This window comes from Cnephaeus nilssonii, assembly GCF_951640355.1.
Source record: "Cnephaeus nilssonii genome assembly, chromosome: 17".
In the NCBI taxonomy this organism is placed as follows: domain Eukaryota; kingdom Metazoa; phylum Chordata; class Mammalia; order Chiroptera; family Vespertilionidae; genus Cnephaeus; species Cnephaeus nilssonii.
Window position 1 is genome coordinate 57,953,734 of NC_137088.1, and position 27,430 is coordinate 57,981,163.

The 27,430-nt window shown below is 49.3% G+C and overlaps 2 protein-coding genes across 2 annotated transcripts in view; one reads left to right on the forward strand and one right to left on the reverse strand.

Annotated features, from left to right (window-relative positions):
• Positions 1-13,483, reverse strand: part of EIF4E3 (eukaryotic translation initiation factor 4E family member 3) — an 86,956-nt gene extending 73,473 nt beyond the window's left edge. The window contains exon 1 of the mRNA XM_079795124.1: positions 13,367-13,483. The gene's annotated coding sequence lies outside the window, so the exon portion shown is untranslated. The remainder of the gene's footprint in view (positions 1-13,366) is intronic.
• On the forward strand, positions 13,205-14,726 carry GPR27 (G protein-coupled receptor 27; the record flags this gene model as incomplete). The annotated part of the gene is made up of 1 exon (XM_079795120.1): positions 13,205-14,726. One exon carries the CDS (start codon positions 13,205-13,207, stop codon positions 14,324-14,326), a length of 1,122 nt encoding a protein of 373 aa, XP_079651246.1. The 3' UTR covers positions 14,327-14,726.
• Positions 14,727-27,430: the final 12,704 nt, after the last annotated feature.

Consider the following 27,430-nt stretch of genomic DNA (forward strand, 5'->3'; position numbering starts at 1 on the left):
GTCACTAGATGGCTGCCCCCATGTCGTCACAAGATGGCCGCCCCCACGTCATCACAATATGGCCACGCCCACATTGTCACAAGATGGTTGCCACCATGTTGTCACAAGATGGCCACCACAAGATGGTTGCCCCATGTCATCACAAAATGGCTGCCCCATGTCATCACAAGATGGCTGCCACAAGATGGCCGCTCCCACATCATCACAAGATGGCAGCCACAAGATGGCCATCCCCACGTCATCACAAGATGGCCACCACAAGTTGGTCACCCCCACATCATCACAAAATGGCTGCCCCCACATCGTCACAAGATGGCCACCCCCACATTGTCACAAGATAGCCGGCAGGGGAGGGCAGTTGGGGATGACCAGGCCTGCAGGGGAGGGCAGTTGGGGGGACCAGGTCTGCAGGGGAGGGCAGTTGGGGGCGATCAGGCTGGCAGGGGACCAGTTAGGTGCCAATCATGCTGGCAAGGGAGCAGTTAGGTGTCAATCAGGCCGGCAGGGGAGCAGTTAGGGGGTGATCAGGCTGGCAGGTGGAGTGGTTAGGTGCAATCAGGCAGTCAGGCAGGTGAGTGATTAGGAGCCAGCAGTCCCAGATTGTGAGAGGGATGTCCCAAATTGGAGAGGGTGCAGGCTGGGCTGAGGGACACCCCCCCCCCCCCCAATGCATGAATTTCATGCACCAGGCCTCTATTCTATATATATATATATATATATATATATATATATATATATATATAGAGAGAGAGAGAGAGAGAGAGAGAGAGAGAGAGAGAGAGAGGTAATATGCAAATTAGCTGGACGCCATAACAGTCACAACCGGCTCAGGAGGAGGCTGCACACACAGATGGGCCTGGAGTGGAGACACAACACACAAGGAGGCCCACCCTCGCTGGGAGACACCGCACCAGCAATCCCGCCTCTGTGAGTGAGCTGCAGAGGAAACACCTTTTCTGACCGCTCATTGGCTAAGCTCCCGGTACGCCACTCACAATGTTCTTGGTAACTTGGGTAATAAGAATCCAAGAAGGTGATCCAGGGTTTTTGCACCTCATTCCTGGAGGAAAAAACTAAGGTCTGCTGCTGGAGGGGCTAAGAAACATCATATCCTGCCCTAGCCAGTTTGGCTCAGGGGATAGAACCTCAGCTTGCCGACCACAGGGTCCGGGTTCGATTCTGATCAAGGGCATGTATCTAGGTTACAGGCTCCTCCCTGGCTGGGGCCCAGGTCAGGGCTCATGCAGGAGGCAACCAATCAAAGTGTCCCTCTCACATTGATGATTCTCTTTATCTTTCCCTCTCTCTAAAAATCAATGGAAAAATATCCTCAGGTGAGGAGAAAAAAAAAAAAAGAAGAAAGAAAGAAAGAAAGAAAGAAAGAAAGAAAGAAAGAAAGAAAGAAAGAAAGAAAGAAAGAAAGGTCATATCCTATGAAAGACACATCTTGAAAATGCCTAAAGAAACCTGTCACTTTTTTCATGGTGAAGGGACTGGAGTCCATGTTGATGAAAACACCTTGGTGGCTGCAGCGGCCGGCAGTGGCAGCAGCAGCGGGGTAATGGGGGTGGTGCCTTCCCCTGATCAGCTGGTTGCCTACTGCAGAGGGAGGCCAGACTGCGGGCCTAAGCCATCAGTAGGACATCCCCTGAGGGCTCCCAGACTGTGAGAGGGGGCAGGCTGGGCTGAGGGACCCCCTCCCCCAGTGCCCCAATTTCATGCACCGGGCCTCTAGTATACTATAAAGGACTCAATTCACCAAGAGAAAATAACAATTCTAACAATTTTTGCTCTTGATAACAGATCTCCAAAATACACAAAGCAAAAGCTGTTTGAAGTGCAAGGAGAAATAAACAAATCCATAATTATAGTCAGAGATTTCAACATTCCTCTCTCAATAATTTGTAGAAGTAGACAGAAAATCAGTAAGACTATAAAATTGTTTAATAATACTATCAATCAACTGGACCTGATTGACATTTGTAAAACATTCTACCCAACCAGCAAACAAATACATTCTTTTGAAGTGCACATGGAACATTTAGCAGGACAGACCATTTTTCTGGTCCAGATGACAAGTCTCAATAAATTTAATAGAATTCAAGTGATACAAGTATGTTTTCAGTCTACACCTCATACCATTTATAATTAACTCAACGTGGAACACAAAACTAAATGTAAAACATGAAAAATAAAACTTACAGAAAAAACTTGGGTTAGGCAAAGATTTCTTAGATGTGACAACAAAAGCATGATTCATAAAATAATCCAAATTGATAAGCCAAACTTCAAATTTACAATGTTCTGCTCTGTAAAAGACACTATTTAAAAAAAAGGAACTCATACCACTTAACAAAAGGAAGATAAACAACCCAAACAAAACATAGGCACAGACCTAGACACTTTCTTAAAGAGGACATACAGAAGGCCGAGAGATGTATGGAAACCTGCTCAAAGTCACTGATCATCCAGAAGATGCAAATCAAAATGACAATGAGTACGGTACCATCTCCTCCTGTCAGAATGGCTAACATCAACAAATCAACAAACAAGTGCTGGTGAGGATGCGAAGAAAAAGGAACCCTCGTGCACTGCTGGTGGGAATGCAGACTGGTACAGCCACTGTGGAGAACAGTATGGAGTTTCCTCAAAAACCTAAAAATGGAACTCCCATTTGATCCAGTGACCCCACTTCTAGGAACATATCCCAAGAAACCTAAAACACCAATCAGAAAGGACATATGCACCCCTATGTTCATAGCAGCACAATTCACAATAGCTAAGATTTGGAAACAGCCTAAGTGCCCATCAACAGATGAGTGGATTAAAAAACTGTGGTACATCTACACAATGTAATATTACGCTACTATAAAAAAGAAGGAACTTTTACTATTTTCAACATCATGGATGGACCTGGAGAGCATTATGCTAAGTGAAATAAGCCAGTCGGAGAAAGATAAATATCACACGATCTCACTCATATGTGGGATATAATGAACAACATAAACTGATGAACAAAAACAGATCCAGAGACAAAGAAACATTAAACACACTGTCTAACCTCACAGAGAAGGCAGGGAAGGGGGGGAGTAAGAGATCAACCAAAGACTTGTATGCATGCATATCAGCATAACCAATGGACATGGACAGTGGGGCGGTGGGGGCTTATCTAGGGGGGAAGTATCGGGGGGGGGGGTTGGTCAATCGGGGAAAAAGGAGACATATGTAATACTTTAAACAATAAAAAATAAATAAATAAAAAGACAAGTCGCAAATTTAGGAAAAAATCTTTTCAAATTACGTATCTAAAAAATATACGGTTTTTAGAATCCTATCTAATAAAAGGGTAATATGCAAATTGACCATCACTCCAACACACAAGATGGCCACCAAAAGATGGCCAGCAGGGGAGGGCAGTTGGGGGTGACCAGGCCTGTAGGGGAGGGCAGTTGGGGAGGATCAGGCCAGCAGGGGAGGGCAGTTGGGGAGGATCAGGCCAGCAGGGGAGGGCAGTTGGGGAGGATCAGGCCTGTAGGGGAGGGCAGTTGGGGAGGATCAGGCCAGCAGGGGAGGGCAGTTGGGGGGGGGGGACCCAGGCCGGCAGGGAAGGGCAGTTAGGATAAACCGGGCCAGCAGGGGAGGGCAGTTAGGAGTGACCAGGCTGGCAGGGGAGGGCAGTTAGGGGCAGGCAGGCCTGCAGGGGAGGACAGTTGGGAGTGACCAGGCCTGCAGGGGAGGGCAGTTAGGGGGGACCAGGCCTGTAGGGGAGGGCAGTTGGCGGGAACCAGGCCTGCAGGGGAGGGCAGTTGGGGGTGACCAGGCCAACAGGGGAGAGCAGTTAGGGGCGACCAGGCTGGCAGGGGAGGGCAGTTAGGGGCAACCAGGCCTGCAGGGGAGGGCAGTTGGGAGGGACAAGGCCTGCAGGGGAGGGCAGTTTGGGGGGACCAGGCCTGCAGGGGAGGGCAGTTAGGGGCGACAAGGCTGGCAGGCAGAAGCAGTTAGGGGCAATCAGGCAGGTAGGCAGGCAATCGGTTGGGAGCCAGCAGTCCTGGATTGTGAGAGGGATGCCCGACTGCCCGTTTAGGCCTGACCCCACAGAATTGGGCCTAAATGGGCAGTTGGGCATCCCTCGAGGGGTCCCAGATTGGAGATAGTGCAGGCTGGGCTGAGGGACACCACCCCCCCCCCATGCACAAATTTCATGCACCGGGCTTCTAGTATATAAATAACTCTTAGAAGTCAGTAAGGAAATAAATAATGAAAAATATGGACAAAATATTGAACATATTCATCAGCAAATAAGATATGGCAAATAAGCACAGGAAAAGATACTCAACATATTAGTCATTATTCCCAACAAAGTAGAAATTCTATTCCCAAACTATCAATTAAGTACGAAGGTAAAATAAGTGCATTGTTAGCTATGTCAAATCTTAAAAACATTTAGCCCCAGAGTACCTTTCTCAGGAAGCTACTGATGTATGCACTGCCTAATGATGGAAGGAAACAAAACAAGGAGAAGAAGGTGGGCTTCCGTACACAAGAGAGCTGACGTAGAAAGGGAGAAGGGAACACCATGAGGTTGAAGGGAAGTGCAGGGCAACAGCTGTGCAGACCAGGCTGAAGGTTCCAGGAAAGATGTTCCCAAGGACAAGACACAACCAATAAAATAGATAATGAATGTGGCTGTATTGAGTGAAATTATATAGTTCTGTCAAACAATCTGAAGTCAAGTGAGTTATAGGCACATGCCACTTTAATCAGTTCTAGCAAAACAGTACAATTTACAAAGTGTAGTAGGAATAAATGATTCAGCTCTGAACTACACTATACTGTGTGGAATTTCACAATCCCACACCTCACTGATGCTAAGTAGACTCTAAAGCTGAACTCATTAAACTAGTTACCTGCCTTTTAGAAATTGGTGATGAGTGGCAGCAGAAGGTGTCTGAGAAATGCAGCTATTTTTTCAAATATTTTTTTTATTGATTTCAGAGAGGAAGGGAGAGGGAGAGATAGAAACATCAACGATGAGAGAGAATCATTGATTGGCTGCCTCCTGCACACCCTCTACTGGGGATCAAGCCCATAACTGGGGCATGTGCCCTTGATCTGAATCAAACCTGGGACCCTTCAGTCCACAGGCTGACGCTCTATCCAAGCCAAACCAGCTAGGGCAAAATGCAGTTATTTAACCAAAATGCCTGTGACAGGGAACGCAGATATTGACAACTTTCCCTCAGTTATGTAACAGTCAACACAATCCAGCCCTGTATGTGTTTATGAAGAATTCAGGCCACACCAGAGTTTTAACCTTACTTTTTCACTTTGTGCTGTGTGACCAGCCTATCTACACATATAAAAGGCTAAGCAACCATTGCAGCCGGAACAACCAAACGGACGACCGAACAGGCTGCGTGGGGTGACCAGGCCGGCAGGGGGTTAGTGAGGGGCGACCAAATGACTGAGCAGCAGGCTGCGTGGAGTGAATTTCGTGCACTGGGCCTCTGTGTAATATAACTACTCTAATTAATGTAAGACTTGAGGTTCCTCATCTGTGAAATGGGTACAGGGTTCTGAGGGAGTAAATTAGATAATGTAAACAAAGCGCTTTGGGGCACTAGCTGTACCTAAAAAAAAGCTTTCCTAGTGGACAGACATTGCAATACATGTATAAAGCTACTGACTGACAAGGACTTTTTAAATCCCTTCTCCCAAGTTCATTTCAGCATCAAAGCATGCAAATACTCACGCAGATCAAAGGGGGAACACAGAAAGCAGTTAGAAGAAGACATAGGAGTAGGTCTTCATGACTTATTTCTGTGCCAGCCTTACGAAGGGCACGAGAATCCCACCTGCAGGCCCACATTCACTCAGAAAGCAGTAACATGGAGTCCACACTGCTTCCCACACCCCTATTCATCTTTTAATGAGGACATTTGCAAAGGTCACTGCCCTGTGAAACTATCGCCATTACCTAATTTTGGACCATTTCATCACCCCCATAACAAACCCAGTACCATTAACAGTCACTCTCCAGTCCCCTCGACCCTCCAGCCCCTGGCAACCACTCACATGCTTTCTGTCTGCATGCATGTGCCTCTGCATGCATTCTAGGCCTTTACTGTAAATGGGGTCATATAATATGTGGTCTTCGTATTTAGATTTTTTCAAGGTTCATCCATGTTATAGCATGTGTTTATCCATTCATCCATGATGGACATTTGGAGTATTTCCTCCTTTTGGCTATTATGAAAAATGATGTTATAAACATTTGTGTGCAAATTTTTATGTGGACATGTTTTCATTTCTCTTGGGTATATACTAGGAGTGGAATTACAGGGTCATAAGGTAACTTTATATTTAACTGGTTGAGGAACTGCCAAACTATTTTCCAAAGCAGTGGCATCATTTTACATTACCACCAGCATTGTATGAGAGTTCTGATTTCTCCACAAAATCACCAACATTTGTTATTGTCTATTTTTTGGATAACAGCCATACTAGTAGGTGTGAAATAGTACCTCACTATAGTTTTAATTTGCATTTTCCTAATGACCATTGATATTAAGTATCTTTGTTAAATGAATGTATTGGCCATTTGTATGTCTTTCAAAGAAATGCTTATTCAAATCCTTTGCCCAATATTTAATCAGGTTATTTGTCTCTATATTGAGTTATGAGTTCTTTATATAACTTATCCTGGATAAGTCCCTCATCAGATCTATAACCTGAAAATATTAGAGGCCCAGTGCACAAAATTTGTGCACGGGGGCGGGGGGCGGTGTCCCTCAGCCCAGCCTGCACCCTCTCCAATTTGGGACCCCTTGGTGGATGTTTGACTGCCAGTTGAGGCCCAATCCCTGAACCAGTAGTCGGACATCCCTCTCACAATCCGGGACTGCTGGCTCCTAACCACTCGCCTGCCTGCCTGCCCGATTGCCCCTAACCACTTCAGCCTGCCAGCCTGATCGCCCCCTAACCACTCCCCCGCTGGTCTGATTGACACCTAACTGCTCCCCTGCCTACCTGATCACCCCCAACTGCCCTCCGCTGCCAGCCCAATCGCCAACTGCCCTCCCCTGCAGGCCTGGTCACCCCCAACTGCCCTCCCCTGCAGGCCTGGTCACCCCCAACTGCCATCCCCTGCTGGCCTAGTCGCCCCCAACTGCCCTCCCCTGCTGGCCTGATCTCACTCCCAATTGTCCTCCCCTGCCGGCCTGATGGCCCCTAACTGCCCTCCCCTGCCAGCCTGGTTGCACCCCACTGCCCTCCCCTGCCAACCTGGTCGCCCCTAACTGCCCTCCCCTGCAGGCCTGGTCATCCCCAACTGCCCTCCCCTACAAGCCTGGTCTCCCCCAACTGCCCTCCCCTGCTGGCCTGATCACTCCCAACTGCCACCCCTACTGTCCTGGTCGTCCACACATCCTGCTATTCAGTCGTTTGGTCATCCCTCACTAACCCCCCTGTCAGCCTGGTCGCCCCAAGCAGCCTGCTGTTTGGTTGTTATTGTTACTGTGACAGCTTCCCAGACAATTTGCATATTTCTCTATTATTAGAATAGATTATTAGTATAGATTTTCTCCCATTCTATAGATTGTATTTTCACTTTCTTGAAGGTGTTCTTTAAGTACTTTTTAAATTTTTTCTAATTGAATATTTTGGGGTCACATTGGTTAATAAAATTATATGAAGTGCAAACTTAAATTTTTAATAAAGTCCAATTTATCAATTTTTCTTTTGTTACTTGTTCTTTTGGTTTTATACCTAAGAAACCACTGCCTAATCTAAAGTCATGAAGATTTACTCCTATGTTTTCTTCTAAGAGTTTTACAGTTTTTAGCTCTTATTCTTAGGTCTATGATTCATTTTGAGTTAATTTTTATGTATGGTGTGAGGTAGAGGTCCAACGTTATTATTTTGGCACATGAAGAAAAATCAACTGTTGAAAGAATTTTCACTAACGTTACAATATGCCATACATATACACATAAAAGTATTCAGAGATTTATTCAACAAATATATGCAGCAAAAATAGTATTTTGAGATATGAACTGATAATTTTTCTTCCTCTAGTCCTGGATGGTGTGGCTCAGTTAGTAGGAGTATTGTCCAGTTAGTAAGAATATTGTCCTGCACACTGAGAGGTTGTGGGTTTGACTCCTAGTCAGGGTACATACCTAGGTTTCTGGATTGATCCCCGGCCAGGGTGGAACATGTGTGGGAGGCAACCAATCCATGTTTCTCCCTCACATTGATGTTTCCCTCTGTCTCTGTCTCTCCTCTCCCCTCTCTTTAAAATCAATGAAATGCCCTCAGGAGAGGATTTTTCCTCCTGTTTTTCCCCTTTCTCTCCTAACATTCAAGCAGAAGCAGGCTCTGGGCTTCCTGGCCTGGGAGAGGTTTATGGCAAGGTAGCTTTCTGGTTTTTGTTTCCTCAAACACCTAACTTCTAGGACCACAGATTCTCAGGGGGACTGTCCAATTATATTGTCCAGAAAAACAGGAAAGAACTGGTTTTCCTCTCTGCCAGGGCAGATAGGAAGTCCCCAGAAATGAAGGAAGAAGAAAAAGATCCTGAGAGAGTTCCCAGACCTACTGCTGAGAGGAACGGCTGTGGATGTAGCTACAACAGAGGCACCCTCGGCCCAGATTCTCAACCCTAAGTCTGGCATAGGCAGGTAAGAATCACGAAACCACAATCCTATATAATAAAAGCCTAATATGCAAATTGTCCCCTCAACTGGGAGTTTGACCGCTTGCTATGATGTGCACTGACCACCAGGGGGCGGCACGGAACATGGCGGGTGTCAGCAATGCGGCGTTGGCAGCGGGTGGCCGTGGGGGCGCTGCCGGCCCCGATGGGCCCCGACGAGAGCGGAACCATAGTGGGATGGTGGAGCAGGTGAGCGGGCAGCGCCAGGCCAAGGTGGGTGTGAGTGGAGGCCCAATCACCCTGCAGAAGGCGACCGGTGGCTGCGGTGGTGGGCGGGGCCACCTCCCCACTCCCAGGTGCTGAGGGAGCCAGGCGGGGGGCCAGCCCCGATTGATCACCCTGCAGATGGGATGGTGGAGCGGGTTAGGGGGTGGCACCAGGCCACTGCGAGGGACCCCACCCATGCACAAATTCATGCACTGGGCCTCTAGTCACGTTTAAGGACAGGAACAATATGGCAACATCTGACCAAACATCGGATGGGATACCCCTCACTCACTTCCCCTACGGGCATATCCTGAATGTCTGTGTACCATGCAGTCTAGGCACTACCCTGATATTATGACATATCCTGAACAAGCGAGAGGCCATGATGAAACCCAAGAAGAATTAAGGTTATGTTTTTTCCCCGCCAGCAAGGCAAAATGGCAACTCAGAATAAGAAATTAGGTTTCTAGGGAACAGTGATATATCTTGTATGCTTGATTCTATGGACTGTCATTTATACCTGCCTCAAAAATATTAAGAATCCACCATGTACAGGAATCCTGCCAGGCTAACTTGGAGTGGGAAATGGAACAGTCATGGTTAGCCAAGGCATTTGTAATCTGGTAAGAGCAAACATGAATAAGGATAGCTGCCATTAATTACACACACTTGTGCCCGGCCGGTGTGGCTCAGTGGTTGAGCGTCAAACTATGAACCAGGAGGTCACAGTTCGATTCTAGTCAGAGCACATGCCCGAGGTGTGGGCTTGATCCCCAGTAGATTCTCTCTCATCACTGATGTTTCTATCTCTCTCTCCCTCTCCCTTCCTCTCTGAAATCAGTAAAAATATATGTATTTTTTAAATTACACACACTTGTGTGCACAGCTTGTGCTACACTCTGTGGATGGTTCACATTTAATGGGATCTGCCTCACCACAACAGGGCTCCAAGGTTCAGAGGAGGCAAGGGACTTGGCTAAGGATGCTCACTAGTAACTGGTAGGACTTGGATATGAACCAAGGTACACCTCACTCCAAGTCCATTTTCACTCCTGAAGTAATGAGCCTCCCATGGACAGGCCAATCTGAGTGCTGTCCTTTGATAACCCAACATCCATTGGACCTAGACTTTGGCTCATTTCCCTGAGCTGGGATGGGCTTAGGTCAAACCAATCTTCTCGAACTTGGTGTTCAACGCATCCGCTGGCAGGACCCTGAGGTCGGGCAGGAGACACTGGCCAAACGGTCTCCTACGTTGTTGGGATTCACAGACCTGCTGTATCAAGGTGTGTCAACTAGTTGCTCTGAACAGTCCAGATGTTTATTTCATTCACACCATCTTTATGTCCAGCAGAGAAGTGGCACATCTGCTTTGGGGCAGAAATCTCCACTTTTCTATTTATGTGCAAAAGGAAGAATCTGGTTATTTGAAAAATGGAATTTTTTTTAATAGGGAAAAATCTCATAGAGCTGTTTTGCTTTGAGATGTAGGCTCTTAACTTGGTGCCTAAGAAACTATTTTAAATTCTTGTCTGAAGCTTCCTAGAAACAATCAAAGGAGAATAAGTTGATTCTGGTCATGAAATATTAACAGCTTTTCCTTAAGTATTAATCTACTGAACAAATGTTGAGAATGAAAGAAGCCGGCATATTAATGTTGTGAGAGCCATAATTTATACATTTTCTATTGCTGCTTCTGTTATTTGATCCTGGAAAAATGACCAAAACAAATTTAAAATCTCAAAGGGAAACATACTGAGCCATAGAGAGAAGTAAACACACAGAAATCTAACTTATAAGGGAACCACTGAACTTGCATCTTCTCATACGCAAACTGGCCTTCCGAGCTGAGGACCCGCAGGAATCGGCCAGTCCAATGACCCTTTTTGTAACTGGGAATGTCTGAGATTCCAGGAGGCTAAGTGACTTGTCCGATGTCATGTGTTCATTAGAACACGTAATATTATTGTTCAACTAAATGGAAAGGGTACTGACCTAGGGGTGAGAAGACTGCTTCTACTCCCCACTCAGTCACTAATGAGTCACTCTGTTTATAAAGCCAAAGTGTTAGATTAGATGGTTTTTGAAAATCCTTTCCTCTCTGAAGGGACTATAATTCTGTGAACATGAACATCAGTAGTCTTTGTTGTTTTTAGAAACCCCGTGGCTTGCTTTGCAGTTAGGATGAAGAGGCAGTGTGTATGGAGTTAAGCGTGTGGGCCCTAGGGCAGCCGTCTGCCTCCATCCCATCTCTCTGACGGTGAAGCCTGACCAGAGCATCCCTGTCTGCCTCTGCAAAACGGAGAGCGAGCAGTTCCCAGGCACGTGGCCCTGACGAGGATTAAATGACACAACCCGCCAAGGACTCAGCACGGTGCGCCACAGAGGACGCGCTCAGGGAGCGGAGATGACCACTGGTAGTGTCAGAGCATAAAGTAACGGAGCCGGCGTCTGTGTGGCTATCAGGAGGCATCCCTTCTTTGGGACAGAAGCAACCTGATGCTAAGGCAGGCGGCATCTCAGTCTCCTGGCTGAGTCTCGCTTTTAAAAAGAAACCATTTCCCAACCTCCCGTCTCTGAGGCTCTTTCTTTCCCTCAGTTCTGCCTGGAATGCAGAAGCAATGGCTGGGGCGCCAGCCACCTCCGGATCAGGTGGAGGGGCTAAGGACTTCCACAGACTAAGGTCTTGACCCAATAGTTTAATGCCAGCAATCAGTGATCTCCAGGCTTGTTTCATGAGAAAAATAAACTTAAACATTAATAAACACTTTTAGTTACTATTATCAAAATGCAATCCTATCCAAAATAGCCTCTAAAATGGATTTCTCTTTTCTGTCAATAAATATTTGCAGACCTGCCCAGGCGGCCACTTGCCCCTAGCCACTTAGAGGTGCTCGGTGAGACTGTTATTGGCTGTCACTGATATTTTTGCAAAATGTCCACACTGTCCTCCAGGTCCTTGCTGCTCAAAGTGCGGCCTGTGGGCCGGCAGCATGGATGTCCCGAGGAGCGGGTTAGAAAGGCGGGCTCCGCTCGGTCACAGACCCGTCGGAGTCCGCACTGCAGCGTCCCCCGCGTTTGCGCAGTGGCAGCCTGAGGCGCCAGGCCTCCTAAGCTGTGTGCCTGGCAATGCCCAGCCAAGTGCTTGCCGCGCGGAGCAGGAAGGCAGTAAGTCAAGTCCCAAGCCTTAGTTCTGGCTTCACCGTGGTACAAGAAACAGGCATGGTCCCTTGCCTTCAGGGAGCTTAGAGGCTAGCTGAAAGATAAGATTTTTTAAATGAACTAAAATATGTAATGATAAAGTGTAGGTGCTATGAAGGAAATGAATGGGCAGCGATCCAGAGGAAGGCAGACGGGTCACAGGACGGCTCAGCCCTGGCCGGTGGCTCAGTGGTTAGAGCCTCGCCCACCGCCCTGGACTAGTGAGGTCAGACCCAGCGAGACTCAACCCCAGCGCAGCGCGAGGCTCACCGGCTCCCTCTCCCTGGACCCCAGGCGGCTGCCGGCTCGGGCCCGCGGCGGGGTTTAGCCGGGAGCCCCTTCGCCGTCACGGTGAGCATCGCTGTGGACAGAGGCCGGCCGCCGGGAGCCCGAACCTGCCGCCCCCTCGGCGGCGCCGAGAGCTGGCGCTTGCGTGGCCGTGATCACCGCCGTTCACCGCCGTTCGCCTTCGGCTGAAGGCTCCTCCCGGACCCTCCTGCCCCGCGAGGCCTCCGACCCAGCCGGCCCCGGCAGCCGCCCCCCACCCCCGCGCGGGCACCGGACGCCACCGCCGGACCCCGTTACCTGGGGCCAAGCACGACCGGCCACCACCTCGCGTCTGAGCGCTGCCTCCCTCGCAGCAGCCCACCGGCCCCGCGGCGGCGGCGGCGCCCAGCCAGCCCGGCCCGGGCGGCGGCCACGCTGCGCGCACCGGCGGAGGGGAGGGGGCTCCGCGGCGGCGGCGGGGGCAGAGCCAGGAGGCGCGGCGGCGGCAGCAGCGGCGGCGGCGGAGGCGGCTGCGGGGAGCGGCGGGCGGCCGGCGGCCCGGTCCGCAGTGGAGCCCGCGGCGCCCTAGGCGCGGGGAGTGGCCGTCGCCTCCCGCGCGCAGCGCTCCCGAGATGGCGGCGGCGGCGGCGGGGCGGCGGCGCGGGGAGCCCGGGAGGCGCCAGCCCGGCGCCGGCTGAGCCCACCGGCCCGGCAGCTCGCTCAGGGCCCGCGCCGCGGCGGAGACCGGGCCGGCGGCCGGCGAGCGGCGAGGCCGGGGCGGCCCCGGAGCGGAGCGCCGGGCGGGAGGCCGAGATGGCGAACGCCAGCGAGCCGGGCGGCGGCGGCGGCGAGGCGGCCGCCCTGGGCATCAAGCTGGCCGCGCTGAGCCTGCTGCTGTGCGTGAGCCTGGCGGGCAACGTGCTGTTCGCGCTGCTCATCGTGCGGGAGCGCAGCCTGCACCGCGCCCCGTACTACCTGCTGCTCGACCTGTGCCTGGCGGACGGGCTGCGCGCGCTCGCCTGCCTCCCGGCCGTGATGCTGGCGGCGCGGCGCGCGGCGGCCGCGGGGGCCCCGCCGGGCGCGCTGGGCTGCAAGCTGCTCGCCTTCCTGGCCGCGCTCTTCTGCTTCCACGCCGCCTTCCTGCTGCTCGGCGTGGGCGTCACCCGCTACCTGGCCATCGCGCACCACCGCTTCTACGCCGAGCGCCTGGCCGGCTGGCCGTGCGCCGCCATGCTGGTGTGCGCCGCCTGGGCGCTGGCGCTGGCCGCCGCCTTCCCGCCCGTGCTGGACGGCGGGCCCGAGGACGAGGACGCGCCCTGCGCCCTGGAGCAGCGGCCCGACGGCGCCCCCGGCGCGCTCGGCTTCCTGCTGCTGCTGGCCGCGGTCGTGGGCGCCACGCACCTCGTCTACCTCCGCCTGCTCTTCTTCATCCACGACCGCCGCAAGATGCGGCCCGCGCGCCTGGTGCCCGCCGTCAGCCACGACTGGACCTTCCACGGCCCCGGCGCCACCGGCCAGGCGGCCGCCAACTGGACGGCTGGCTTCGGCCGCGGCCCCACGCCGCCCGCGCTCGTGGGCATCCGGCCCGCGGGGCCCGGCCGCGGCGTGCGCCGCCTCCTCGTGCTCGAGGAGTTCAAGACGGAGAAGCGGCTGTGCAAGATGTTCTACGCCATCACGCTGCTCTTCCTGCTGCTCTGGGGGCCCTACGTCGTGGCCAGCTACCTGCGGGTCCTGGTGCGGCCCGGCGCCGTGCCCCAGGCCTACCTGACGGCCTCCGTGTGGCTGACCTTCGCGCAGGCCGGCATCAACCCTGTCGTGTGCTTCCTCTTCAACCGGGAGCTCAGGGACAGCTTCCGGGCCCAGTTCCCCTGCTGCCAGGGCCCCCGGGCCACGCAGGCCGCCCTCCCCTGCGACCTGAAAGGCATCGGCTTGTGAGGGCTCTGCCGCCGGGACCCGCCCAGCCCTTCCCTTCCCCGTGGCTTGGGCACTGACCTGGTTCTTCCTCTCTGCCCCCTTCTAAGGGCCTACACTGCCTTCGCAGGACTCGTGCATCCGCACTGGGACGGTACAGACTCCTTTAGGGGGAGAGGGGCTTCCATGTCCAGCCCACCCTGCTCAGCTCGTTGTTCTCCTAAATATATATTTTCATCCTGAAAATGGGCCCCGCGGTCTTTGTATTGGTACTGATGTCTTCTATTCCATGTGATTACTTTTGAAAATAAAGGCTAAACTAATTTTCTTCATGCAACGTTTCCTAAAGACCAGGCCAGTTTTCTACAGAAGCTATTTTTGACAACCTCAAGTGGCATTACACTTTGCTGTGGAGAAAAGGAACCCAGGGCACTTGGAAAGTTCCATTTCTTGAGGGTCTTCTGTTGGAAGCCAGAAGGGGTGGGGTTGGGGGGTGGGGTGGGGGAATTGTCAAGTTCCCTCTGAATTGCCAGCCGTGGAGTGGGTCAGTTGCGCTGCTCTGGTTGTTTGAAAGTGTTGAAAACTCTGTTCGGTATTGAAAATGGATTTAAAGAGCAGCAGCCGGAGTGGCTAGCAAGGCAGTCGTCCGTCAGGCAGTGAGGAGGATTGGTTTCCTGTTGCTGTACACTCCCAGAAAATGCAGGCCAGGGACAGCTGCTCTCGGCATTGTACCACTCTTGACTGGAAATATTTCTGTGAAACTGTAGCTTTCAAACGTGAAAAGGTGTTTTGGTTAGTGATGGTGGAGAAAATACAGTATTGCATGTTTCTGTGTTACTGCTGTGGTTCACTGATGGGGGCGGGGGCTCCAAGAAGCAGAGTACTAGATCAAAATTGTTTGGCTGTTTTTTTGCCAATAAAAATTAAAACAATTTTATGGAAACAGCTTGTGCTTTGAGGAGTCCAGTTTTATTCTGGCTTATGAATTTCCACTTTGAAAACTGTTCTTTTGTTCATGGTGTGAATGAATGGCATATAATGATACTCTACTTCTGGGAGACAAATGTTTCCTGAAAATGTTTGCTCGGGTAAGCTGTGCTGTTCTACTGACAGTTATTTTAAAATACTAATGAGAACTGTAATTTTAAATAGTATTTCTTTGTTAGACACATTGTAATCTCACATTGAAAGACTAAATTCTGCAAGTACTATATAATTTTGCTTATAATGCTCCATTTTTATTAATGTTCCTTCTGTGTTGAGGATTTATATCTGTATTTCTCTTTGCATTATACAAATATATGAGTATTTTCACTCTGGAGTATTTTGTTGTTGTTGTGTGAGGCTGTGACTGGTACTAATAGACATCTAAGAATGGTACTCCTGTTTGATGGTCCTAGTTGACCATCGACATCTATGGCATCTGGAGGCTTGTCACGTAAAATGCACGATAATCTGCAAATCTCTTTAAGGGGAAGAAGCAGTAGACATACTTATAAAACATGAGCAAAGTAATAATTTTAATTAAAACGCATGTAGTAAATATGTTGAAATTTATTTTAGCTGAGCATCATATAAACTATTAAATGTTTGTTCCAAAAGGGATGTCGTAAAAGGGTATAGCCACTTTAATTTATCTTTGGTAAATGGTCAGCATTGTTTTATTTTGTAAAAGTCAATTAGTCTGTGCAGACAGTCTCATATTTGGAAAAAATGGATAACTCTTACCCTATTCCTCCCCAGGCCCTAAGACCAAGTGATGTTAGTCATGCAGGGCAGTCGTCGGAAATCTCGCTCACCTAAAGACAGCGTGGCCGGGAAAGTCACTCTCCCCTCCTCTACCCCCACCCACCCAAGTGGTCCAAGTTCAAACACTGGAAGTCGGTGAGCCCGCATGATATTTAGAATATCGGGCATGGCACAGGGCACAGGCCGCCGGAGGCTCCGCACAGCCCTGCCTTGGCAGCAGCCCGATGGAGGCAGCCTGCTGGCTCTGTGTGGCCTCGAGCTCACGGGTATTTTTATAGGAGAGTCTGTATGACAGCGATTCTCACATTTTAACAATGAGAATCGGCGTCCGTGCTTGTGGGCTGAGCGGTTCTGTCAGGAAGGATTGGGGTGGAACCCAGGAGAGCATTTTTGTCAAGTCCCCCAGAGGACGGAGGCGTCCCTCCAGCCCTTGTTCAGACCAGACTTACCTTAGCCAGCCTGTGGACACGCCTGGTTGTCTGGTTTGGTTTTATTCTGATTAGATGGGCGATTTCTAGTGAGAGGTGAGGGGAAGAGAGAGAGACAGCCGGCTGGAGGGGAGGAGAGAACAGGAGGCCCAGGGGACGCGCTCTCCAGGGAAAGGGCCTCGCACCGCAGCAGCTTCTTGGGTCAATGAATCTATTCACACGACTTCGAGTGTGAGTCGTAATGAAAATCATCAGGAAGGGGTCGGTGTGTTTAGAATACTCCTCATTGCGCCCGAGCAGGTCTGGTCCTTGGAAAGGCTTCCCTTACAATGGCTTCCTGAGGTTTGGGAAGTCAGTGCAGCGCCGCCCACCGGGTGAGGAGTGGTCACTGCACTTGAGGGGATGAACATAGATTTCTTGTACAACAATCCAGGCATGTCCTGGCGTGGAATTATTGAGTCAAAAATGAACATTTTGGGTCTTTTGATCACTCAAATGTCTTTTCAAAAAGATCATGTCTATTTACATTTCCACTTATGTGCATTTTTTTTTATTAGAAAATGAAATATCTCAAGCAAAACGGGGAAGCATACAACAAATCAGTAACCATGGTGATGAGTAGGCTCTCTGGAGCCACTCTCCAGCTTTTCGAAGTCTGTCGCCACATTTGTTTTTACTTTTCTCTAGCACATATTTTCTTTCCTTTATATTTTTCTTTCCTCGCTCTCTTATTCCCTCTCGCCTTCCTTCCCTTCGTCCTTCCTGTATTTCCTCCCTCCATCTATTTTTTCTATTTTTTAAAAAAGAAATAAAACAACAACAGTTACTCCTGCCAAGTCTTTGGTCTCACCATCAGGCTTCTACATTCTCAAGTGTCCTGCCCTTAAGAAGTGCCAGGGTCCCGAGTGCGAGGGCTGAATCAGGGTTTAGTTTTGCAGGTGCATCTCTGAGGTGGAGGGGCTGGCTCTTCCTTGGCGGCCTGCAGGGTGAGTGTAAACACCTCGCCTGCCACAGAAGGCCCGTCATGCTCTGGCCTCATCCCCACTTGTGTTTCCAGCTCTCTCTCTTCTGGTTGCCTTTGCATTCGCTCTCCCTGGAAAGCCCATGTGCCTTCTCTGCCAGGGACTCCGTCCAGAGCAGAGGCGATATTCACCATGTTTCATGACTGACATGACATGGGCAGAACTCACCTGCACAGCCCTATCCCTAGGCCCGGGCTGAACACCAGGTCTGTCCTGGACTCAGATCCAAGACTTCTGGAAGTCCTTCTCGGCCCAGTCACCCCTCCTCTGGGCTCTCATGGCACATTGTGTTTATCTCTACCCATCTCAGTGCATGCCATTGGCCCCTGGCCCCCTCTCAGTCTCACGTTCTCCCACTCCCTCCTCAGGTCTGTACTCCAGCCACTCCAGCTCACTGGCCATGCCCTGAACCAGGGGTCCTCAAACTTTTTAAACAGGGGGCCAGTTCACTGTCCCTCAGACCGTTGGAGGGCCAGACTATAGTTTAAAAAAAACTATGAACAGTCCTATGCACACTGCACATATCTTATTTTGAAGTAAAAAAACAAAACGGCAAAAACACCCGGCAGGCCGGATAAATGTCCTCGGCGGGCCGCACGTGGCCCGCGGGCCGCAGTTTGAGGACGCCTGCGTTGCACCAACATACCTTTGCATTTATTGTTTCTTGCGTTCAAAGTCTTCACTCCCTTTTTCCCAACTCACCTGCTGTTCAGCTTTCAGGGGTTGGACTGGTCCTGCAGGTAGGGGATCTTACAGACATCCCAAGGCTTCAGATTCAGTCCTTAGAGGTGCGGGCGTGGAGGGTGGGTCGCACACTGTTGTCTGGGTGGCTTTTTAAGTGGTTTGTCCACTGAAGTGGCTGGTGTGATCAAACGCAGTGGATGCTAAACCGCGTTCTTCTCGGCATACACACCACTGTGGGGCCGGTCTCGGCGCCAGTGACCCGCACGACTCCCTCTGTGAGGGGCAAAGGCCCATTTCGGACCCAACGCTACAGCCTTTGTATGGCTTAGTAACTGCTCTGGAGTAAATGGAAGTAAAAACAAACTTGACCTGAGTTAAAGGGGTTCTTTATGCTTTTTCTCCAACTTGGGCAAGACTTTTGGGGTCTAACCCAGACTGTGAAGTGAGCCCTTTCGCCCTCCCTCTTCTCTCCCTTCCGGATGTTTGTGGGGCGGATGTGGAGCGGGGCCACAGCTGCTATCCTGCAACTATGAGAAGAGATGCTGTCAACTCAGGAAAGATGGCCGACCAGAACGACAGAAAGAGCCAGCACCTGCGTTAACACCGCTGAGCTGCTTAACAAGACAGGCAACCGCATATCTCTAGACTGCTGATTGTGAAATAACATCTACTATTGCTTCCCAAGCTAATACTCAGGGGACCTGTCATTCAAAGCAACAATTAGCCACAACATCACTTAAAACTACTCCATCCCCTCCGCTCTTTGATAGGTATGCTTGATATTCTGGAACTGTATTCACAAATTTTTTAAAATTAGACTTATTTAATTTACTTTCTCCAGCTCTCAGGTCATTCAGTCTGCTATTAACCATTGCATTAGCCTGGCTCTGGAAGCATCAGATAGCTATGACTTGATGTCTTAGATTGAACTAAGTCTGAATGATTAAAAATTGCACTTTGTAAACTTTTTGATATCATAAGGCCAGTTACACTGATTTGGAAGACTCTCTGAATGGGTCCATGCGATCAGTAGGCATTGCCAGCCCGGAAGCAGCCAGCGGCTCTGTGGGCAGCGCAGGGCGCAGGGTGAGGACGCTCAGTCGCCTTGCCAATGAGTTAGCAAGCTCATGGGAGAAAGTCGGCAAGCGGGCCCCAAACCATAAAGCAAGGCAGAACGTGACAGATGCTAAAAGCGGGGTTGGATGAAGAGCTGGGTGACGAGACCAGACACCGCAGTAGATTGAAAAGTGCCCCAGGTTTCTCTCTGCTTCCCCGGATGAGGGAAGTAGGGGAAAGCAGAGGTCTCTCTCCGCTATTCTCTCCATGCCAGACCCATTTTTAAAACGAATTCCTCTAAGTGAAATAAAAGCACATGTTTTTCTCTTCAAAGGGCTCTGGTCCACTTCTATTTGGGTGTTTAGTGCTGGCACGAAAAGGGTTCATTCTAATGGAGGAAGTTTTTTTTTACATAAAATCTTGATAGGGGAGAGCCAGCAGAGACGCGATGGTTAGAAATGTTAGACCAGCCCAGAAAGCAGACAGGAGGCAGCCTCTGGGCAGCAGCCCCGCCCTCCCTCCTGGGGGGGGGGGGGGGGGAGCAGCTAGTTTACAGGACAGACAGTGGTATTTTGTGCTTTAGGTAAAGGGGAAAGGGGGGAGAGGCATAGTAGGTATGAAACCCATCCTGTTTCCTTCCTGATTGCAGCATTTAAGATAAATGAACAGCTTGAAAATTCTATCTGAAAACCTGAAGTTTTGAAGTTACTTCCAATTACACAGAGAAAACATACAAGAACAGTTTAAACTGCAATGTCAAGGCACAGATGCAATACGCCTGTTTCTCAGTAGCATTAAGGAGACAGGTGAATTGAAGTTATTACTATTGGCTTCTAGGAGGAATAATTTAGTCACTTCTAAATCAAGCTCTAAGTGGCCAGCCTACTTTATGTGGAGCACTTGTAATCTGTTGGATATATTGTTTTCCCCAGTGCATTTATGTTATCTGAATTATGCCAGTCTGCATAGCTCCCTAGGGTGGAAATCTTTTCTCCCAGGATGTGGCATCTGAGAAGCACACATTGTCTTGGGTTAGAACGTACTGGTATATTGGAACCTGAGAGTGCAATGAATGGCTTCATTTTCTTAAAGATACAGATAGCTGTAATTTCAAAAGGCTTTGAAAAGTTATTAAAGTTTCACTTCTGGCTTAATACATGCCTGACCAAAATAGTCTCTAGAGATCACAAAATTTAAAGTGCACAATATGAAACTTTTCCTTGTTGTTTTCACTTAACATATTTTCCTTCACTTTCTCCTTCTCTTTCCTGAGTACTGGCCTATGTGTGGCCATGTGCTTGTGAGGAGGAGGAGGAGGAGGAGGAGGAGGAGGAGGAGGAGGAGGAGGAGGAGGAGGAGGAGGAGGGGGGGGAGAGAGAACCCTGTTGGGTGCTCATTGTGCAGCAGTACTGAGAGCATCGCTGTGCAGTGGGTAACTCTTTCAACCCACAGGCATGAGCAGTGCAATTTGCATATCTATCTTGGGGAATTATGGGATACACTGAGCTATTTCTAGAATTTGATTTGCATAATTATTCTAATCCTTTGTGAGTATGGTGACATGTGGTCTGACAAATTTTTTTTTAATTTGTAAGTTACCTTGTAAGTTTGATAAAAATATTAGACCTAAACACCTACGGATACATACTTACCAGTGCGCCTCTATTAAAGGGCCAGCTACACAGAGGTGAGCTGAGTCCTCTGGGAGTGGCAGGTACATCACTTCCTGCTGGTTTGAAAAGCACCTTTGTTCACTGAAAGTTGGTCATTGGAAGTTTGTTCCTTTTTCTTTTTTTTTCTTTTCTAGCTTCTCTTGGTGAGACAAGAATGCATCTATACTAACAAAAGCCTTGGGTGTGATCAGGCCAGCAGGGGAGGGTATTTGGGGGCAATCAGGCCTGCAGAGGAGCAGTTAGGGGGCAATCAGGCCAGCAAGGGAGCAGTTAGGGGGCAATCAGGCAGGTAGGTGAGCGGTTAGGAGCCAGCGGTCCCGGATTGTGAGAGGGATGTCCAACTGCAGGTTTAGGCCCGATTCCACAGGGATCGGGCCTAATCCTGCAGTTGGACATCCCCCGAGGGGTCCCATATTAGAGAGGGTGCAAGCTGGGCTGAGGGACACCCTCCCCAGTGCACGAATTTCGTGCACCGGGCCTCTAGTTTAAACATAAAAAAACATCGTAAGAAAATGTTACCATTGTAATGGGTCTCAGTGACCTTTTGGTCTCCCAAATCTCCTAATCTGTGGGTAGATGGCATTTTTCAGAGTTCGAGACAGTGGTAGCAAGAATGGATTGGCACATTTTCTAAGTGTTTGGAATGCTAATGCTCTCCTGATCAGAACCGTCTCCGATTGGAAGGCTAGTTCCCCACTTTGTTATCAGCTTCCACTAAGATATCATGTCAGGACGCGGGTGAAGGGGAAACTCCACTTTGGATGTTGGACCACTGGCAGCTCTCAAGCCTCCCCTCCCCTTTCCTTCTTGCCCGCCCTGGGTCAGCCGGCCCCCGCTGGTAGGAATTGCCACTGCAGGCCCTGCCTCCTGGCACGACAAAGCTAAAACCAACCCTTTCGCCTCCCAATGCCCCTTGGACTGACGTGCACCTGCTCCGTTCTTGCTGGAAACCCCTGGAGGTGAGTGATGATGTTTGGGTGTGTGCAGTGTTGTCAGTCCCAACAGGCAAACCAGTTTTTTTTTTGTTTTTTGTTTTTTTTTGGGGGGGAGGTTGATCTCACTCTCTGCAGGGTGATCACTAAACAAGAACATAAAAACACGGTTTAAAGATGTGAGAATGAAGTACAAAGTATAACAAAATGGTGCACTTTTGAAAAGAAGGGTCTCCTTTGCATCCGCTTGGGTGGAGGTGGGCCAGAGACCCCCCAGGAGAGAGCTGTCTCTCTGGGGCGCTGGGTGACAGCCTCGGGGCCACTAAGCACCCCACTGGGGGTCAGCTCCACTATCTTCCCCAAGTGCCTTTTGCTCTGTATTTAAAGGAGCCAGGTTCATTGTTGCCTCCCTCCCCTGAGAGGAAGTGGAGTGCAATTTTCTATTAAGCCAGTGAGGCAGATTGTTCCTGATCACATTCCATTGCTGAGAAGTTAGTCACAGGGCTTCTAAGGGCTGCTGGCAAATACAGTCTCTAGATGTCTGATGTCTACACAGGTGGCCATGCGCCCAGCTAAAACTGCTAAGAGTGAGGAGAAGGGGAGGGGAGAGAGAGAGAGAGAGAGAGAGAGAGAGAGAGAGAGAGAGAGAGAGAACTGTTTGTTGTTCCACTTATTTTTTCCTGGGTTTACCTGTTTATTTTATTTTCATTACAATTTTTTAAATGTTAACATTATTGCACTTTCCCCATGTCCGCCCACCTTTGCCACCTCCCCTACTCTCCCACTTTTGGCCTTGAACTCACTATTGTCCATGTCCATGGGGTGTGCATATATGTTCTTAGCTAATCTCTTCATCTTCTTTATCCAGTCACCCCACTCCCCTCCCCTCTGTCTCCCACTGGTCTAGTCCATGTATCCATGATTCTGGTTCCATTTTGTCAGTTTATTTTGTTCATTAGATTCTACATATTTGTGAGATCATATGGTATTTGTCTTTCTCTAACTGGCTTATTTCACTTAGCACAATACTCTCCAGGTCCCTCCATGACGTGGCAAAGGGTAAGAGATCCTTCTTTTTTACTGTCATGTACTATTCCATTCTGTAGATATACCATAGCTTTTTTATCCACTGATGGGCACTTAGGCTGTTTCCAGGTCTTAGCTATTGTAAATTGTGCTGCTATGAACATAGGGGTGCATATGTCCTTTCTGATTGGTGTTTCAGGATTCTCAGAATATATTCCTAGAAGTGGGATCACTGGGTCAAATGGGAGTTCCATTTTTAATTTTTTGAGGAAACTCCATACTGTTTTCCATAGAGGCTGCACCAGTCTGCATTCCCACCAGCAGTGCACTAGGGTTCTCTTTTCTCCACATCCTCGCCAGCACTTATTGCTTATTGACGTATTGATAGTAGCTATTCTGACAGGTGTGAGGTAGTACCTCATTGTAGTTTTAATTTGCATCTTTCTGACAATTACTTACCTTGAGTGTTTTTTCATATGTCTATTGGCCTTCTATACGTCCTCTTTGGAGAAGTGTCTAGTTAGGTCCTTTGCCCATTTTTTAATTGGATTGTTTGTCTTCCTGGTATTGAATTGTATGAGTTCTTTATATATTTTGGAAATTAACCCCTTATTGGTGCATCATTGGTAAATATGTTCTCCCATACAGCGGGCTTCCTTTTTGTTTTATTGATGGTTTCTGTTGCTGGGCAGAAGTGTTTTATTTTGATGTAGTCCCATTCATTTATTTTCTCCTTAGTTTCCTTTGCCTCATGAGGTGTATCAGCAAAACTATTGCTGTGAGAGATTTTACTGCCTAGGTTTCCTTCTAGGATTTTTATGGTTTTGTGACTTACATTGAAGTCTTTTATCCATTTTGAGTTTATTCCTGTGTATGGTGTAAGTTGGTAGTCTAGTTTCATTTATTTGCATGTACCTGTGCAATTTCCCCAACACCATGTACTGAGGAGACTGTTTTTTTCTCCATTATATGGTCTTGTCTCCTTTGTCCAATGTTAATTGGCCATAAAGGCATGGGTTGATATTTGGGCTCTCTGTTCTGTTCCATTGGTCCATATGCCTATCCTTGTGCCAGTACCAGGCTTTTTTAAAAAAAATTTTTTTATTACAGTGGCTTTGTAGTACAGTTTGATATCTGACATTTTGATTGTTCCAACTTTGGTCTTCTTTCTCAAGGGTGCTGCAGCTATTTGTTTTGTTTGTTTGTTTGTTTGTTTTGTTTTTTAGGTTCCATATAAATTTTTGGACTATTTCTTCTAGTTCTGTAAAATATGCCATTGGTATTTTAATAGGAATTGTATTGAATCTATAGATTTCTTTGGGTAGTATGGACATTTTAATGATGTTAATTTTTCCAATCCATGAACATGGTATGGTTCCACTTATTTGTATCTTCCTTAATTTTTTTTCTTTGATGTCCTATAGTTTTCTGAGTACAGGTATTTTACCTCCTTGGTTAAATTTATTCCTAGGTACCTTATTTTTTGTTGTTGTTGCAATAGTAAGTGGGATTGTTTTCTTAATTTCTCTTTCTGATTGTTCATTATTGTATCCTGCAACTTTGCTGAATTCTTTTATTAGATCTAATAGTGTTTTTGGTGGAGTCTTTAGGGTTTTCTATGTACAATACCATGGCATCTGTAAATAATGACAATTTTACTTCCTCTTTTCCAATTTGGATGCCTTTGTCCAATCGCTGTGGCTAGAACTTCCAGTACTATGTTGAATAAGAGCAGTGAAAGCAGACATCCTTGTCTTGTTCCTGGGATATATATCCTATATAGTAAAAGGGTAATATGCAAATTGACCCTAACAGTGGAATGACCACAACGACCCCTCAACTAGTCATTATCAGGCGCACTGACCACCTCTCAGTACCTTTCCCTGGCTGGCAGGCTCCTATCGCCTGATGGCAAATGGGGAACTGGAGGTGGGTGGTGGCAGGGGGCGGGGTTGGCTGCCGGCAGCCAGGGAAGATGGCCCTGATCGCAGTCCAGGCCTAGGGATGGTACCCACTCAAGAATTTCATGCGCCAGGCCTCTGGTCTATATATGTGTGTATATATATATATATATATATATATATATATATATATACTAGAGGCCCGTTGCACGAAATTCGTGCACAAAGGGGGGTTGTCCCTCAGCCCAGCCTGTACCCTATCCAATCTGGGACCCCTCGAGAGATGTCCGACTGCCCGTTTAGGCCCGATCCCGACATCCCTCTCACAATCCAGGACTGCTGGCTCCCAACTGCTTGCCTGCCTGCCTTCCTGATTGCCCCTAACAGCTTCTGCCTGCCAGCCTGATCACCCCCTAACCACTCTGCTGCCAGCCTGTTTGCCCCCAACTTCCCTCCTCTGCTGGCCTGGTCACCCCTAACTGCCCTCTCCTGCAGGGTTGATCACCTCCAACTTCCCTCCCTTGCAGGCCTGGTCCTTCTCAACTGCCCTCCCTTGCAGGCCAGGTGCCTCCCAACTGCCCTCTCCTGCTGGCCATCTTGTGGTGGCCATCTTGTGTATACATGGGGGCAGGATCTTTGACCACATGGGGGCAGCTATATTGTGTTGCAGTGATGATCAATCTGCATATTACTCTTTTATTAGATAGGATAGAGGCCTGGTACAGGGGTGGGGGCCAGCTGGTTTGCCCTGAAGGGTGTCCCGGATCAGGATGGGGGTTCCCTTGGGGCGTGGGGCGGCCTGAGCGAGGGGCCTGTGGTGGTTTGCAGGCCAGCCACACCCCCTGGCAACCCAAGCAGAGGCCCTGGTATCTGGAATTTATTCTCCTCCTACAATTGAAACTTTGTAGCCTGGAGTGGAGCCAAGCCTGGGGCTCCCTCCGAGGCCGGCAGCCATTTATGTTGGGGTTATAATTGAAACTTTGTTGCCGGCCAGGGTGTGCAGAAAGCTTTGCTTCCCCTGTTGCCGGTGGCAACCCTGGCCTGCTCTCTCAAGCTCCATTCTGCCGCCATTTGTTTGAATTTGTTTACTTTCTATAATTGACTTTGTAGCTTGAGTGGAGGCTTAGGCCTGGCAAGGGCAGGCAGAAAGCTTGGCTTCCTCTGTTACCTAGGAAATCTTGCTCTCTGTGGCTGTAGCCATCCTGGTTTGGGTTAATTTGCATGCTCGCTCTGATCGGATGGTGGGCATGGTTTGTGGGCGTGGCTTGTGGGTGTGTCGGAGGTATGGTCAATTTGCATAGTTGTCTATTATTAGGTAGGATAACCCAAGCAACCAAAATGACTGAAACGACCAGAACAACCAGAATGACCGGGTTCTATGATGTATACTGCGGCCGGCCAACTGGACCAATGGGGGTGGAACCAGCTGGCCAACCTCCCACGGCACCACCCCCCGGCCAACCCGGCCACAATTGGGCCCCCCTACCCTGATCAGGAGCAGGGCTGGCTGACCAGCCTCCCCTCCCCACAGCTGGGCAGCCCTGATCAGCTCTGATCGGGGCGGGCCTGCCAGACCCAGCTGTGCATGAATTCATTCACCAGGCCTCTAGTGTGTGTGTGTGTGTGTGTGTGTGTGTGTGTGTGTGTGTGTGTGTACTGGAGGCCTGGTGCATGAAAATTCATGCACTGGACCAAGGCGGGGGGGGGGGGGGTCCCTCAGCCCGGCCTGCCCCCTCTCACAGACTGGGAGCCCTCAGGGGCGGGAGGCGACCCAGCGATCAGGGGAAGGTGACGCCCCATCACACCTCTGCTGCTGCCACTGCTGGCAGCACAAACCTCGACCAGTCCTTGTTACCTGAGCCTCGGGCAGCCCTGGGTGGCTGGGCAGCCGCCATCCGAGGCTTGCCTGCACCTCGGGCCAGCCCTGGGTGCCTGGGGGGCTGAGGGGACTGGGGGACTCCAGAGGCAGGTGCACGGCAGGGCTGAGGGGACTGGGCGCTGCTATCTTGTGGCTGTGGGTGCTGCTATCTTTGAGGGCTTGGCAGTGAATTAGCATATTCCCTCCTTATTGACTGTGGGTGCCACCATCTTTGAGGGCGGGGCAGTCAATTAGCATATTCCCTCTTTATTAGATAGGAGATATATATGTGTGTGTGTGTGTGTGTGTGTGTGTGTGTGTGTGTGTGTGTGTGTAATTTCAGGGAGGAAGAGAGAGGTGGAGAGAGACAGAAACATCAATGAAGAGAGAGAATCATTGATTGGCTGTCTCCTGCATGCCTCCCACTGGGGACCAAACCCACAACCCGGACATGTGCCCTGACCTGGAATCCAACCGTAACCTCCTGGTTCATAGGTTGATGCTCAACCACTGAGCCATGCCAGCCGGGCTTGTTCCTATTCTTAAGGGAAACACTTGTAGTATTTGCCCATTGAGTATGATATTGGCTGTAGGTTTTTTATATATGAACTTAATTATGTTGAGGTATAATCCCTCTATTTCCACTTTGCTGAGAATTTTTATCATAAATGGGTACTGGATTTTATCGAATGCCTTTTCTGCATCTATTAGTATGATCATGTGATTTTTATCTTTCATTTTGTGTATGTGAATTTATTGATTTATAGATGTTGTACAAACTTTGCATCCTTGGAATAAA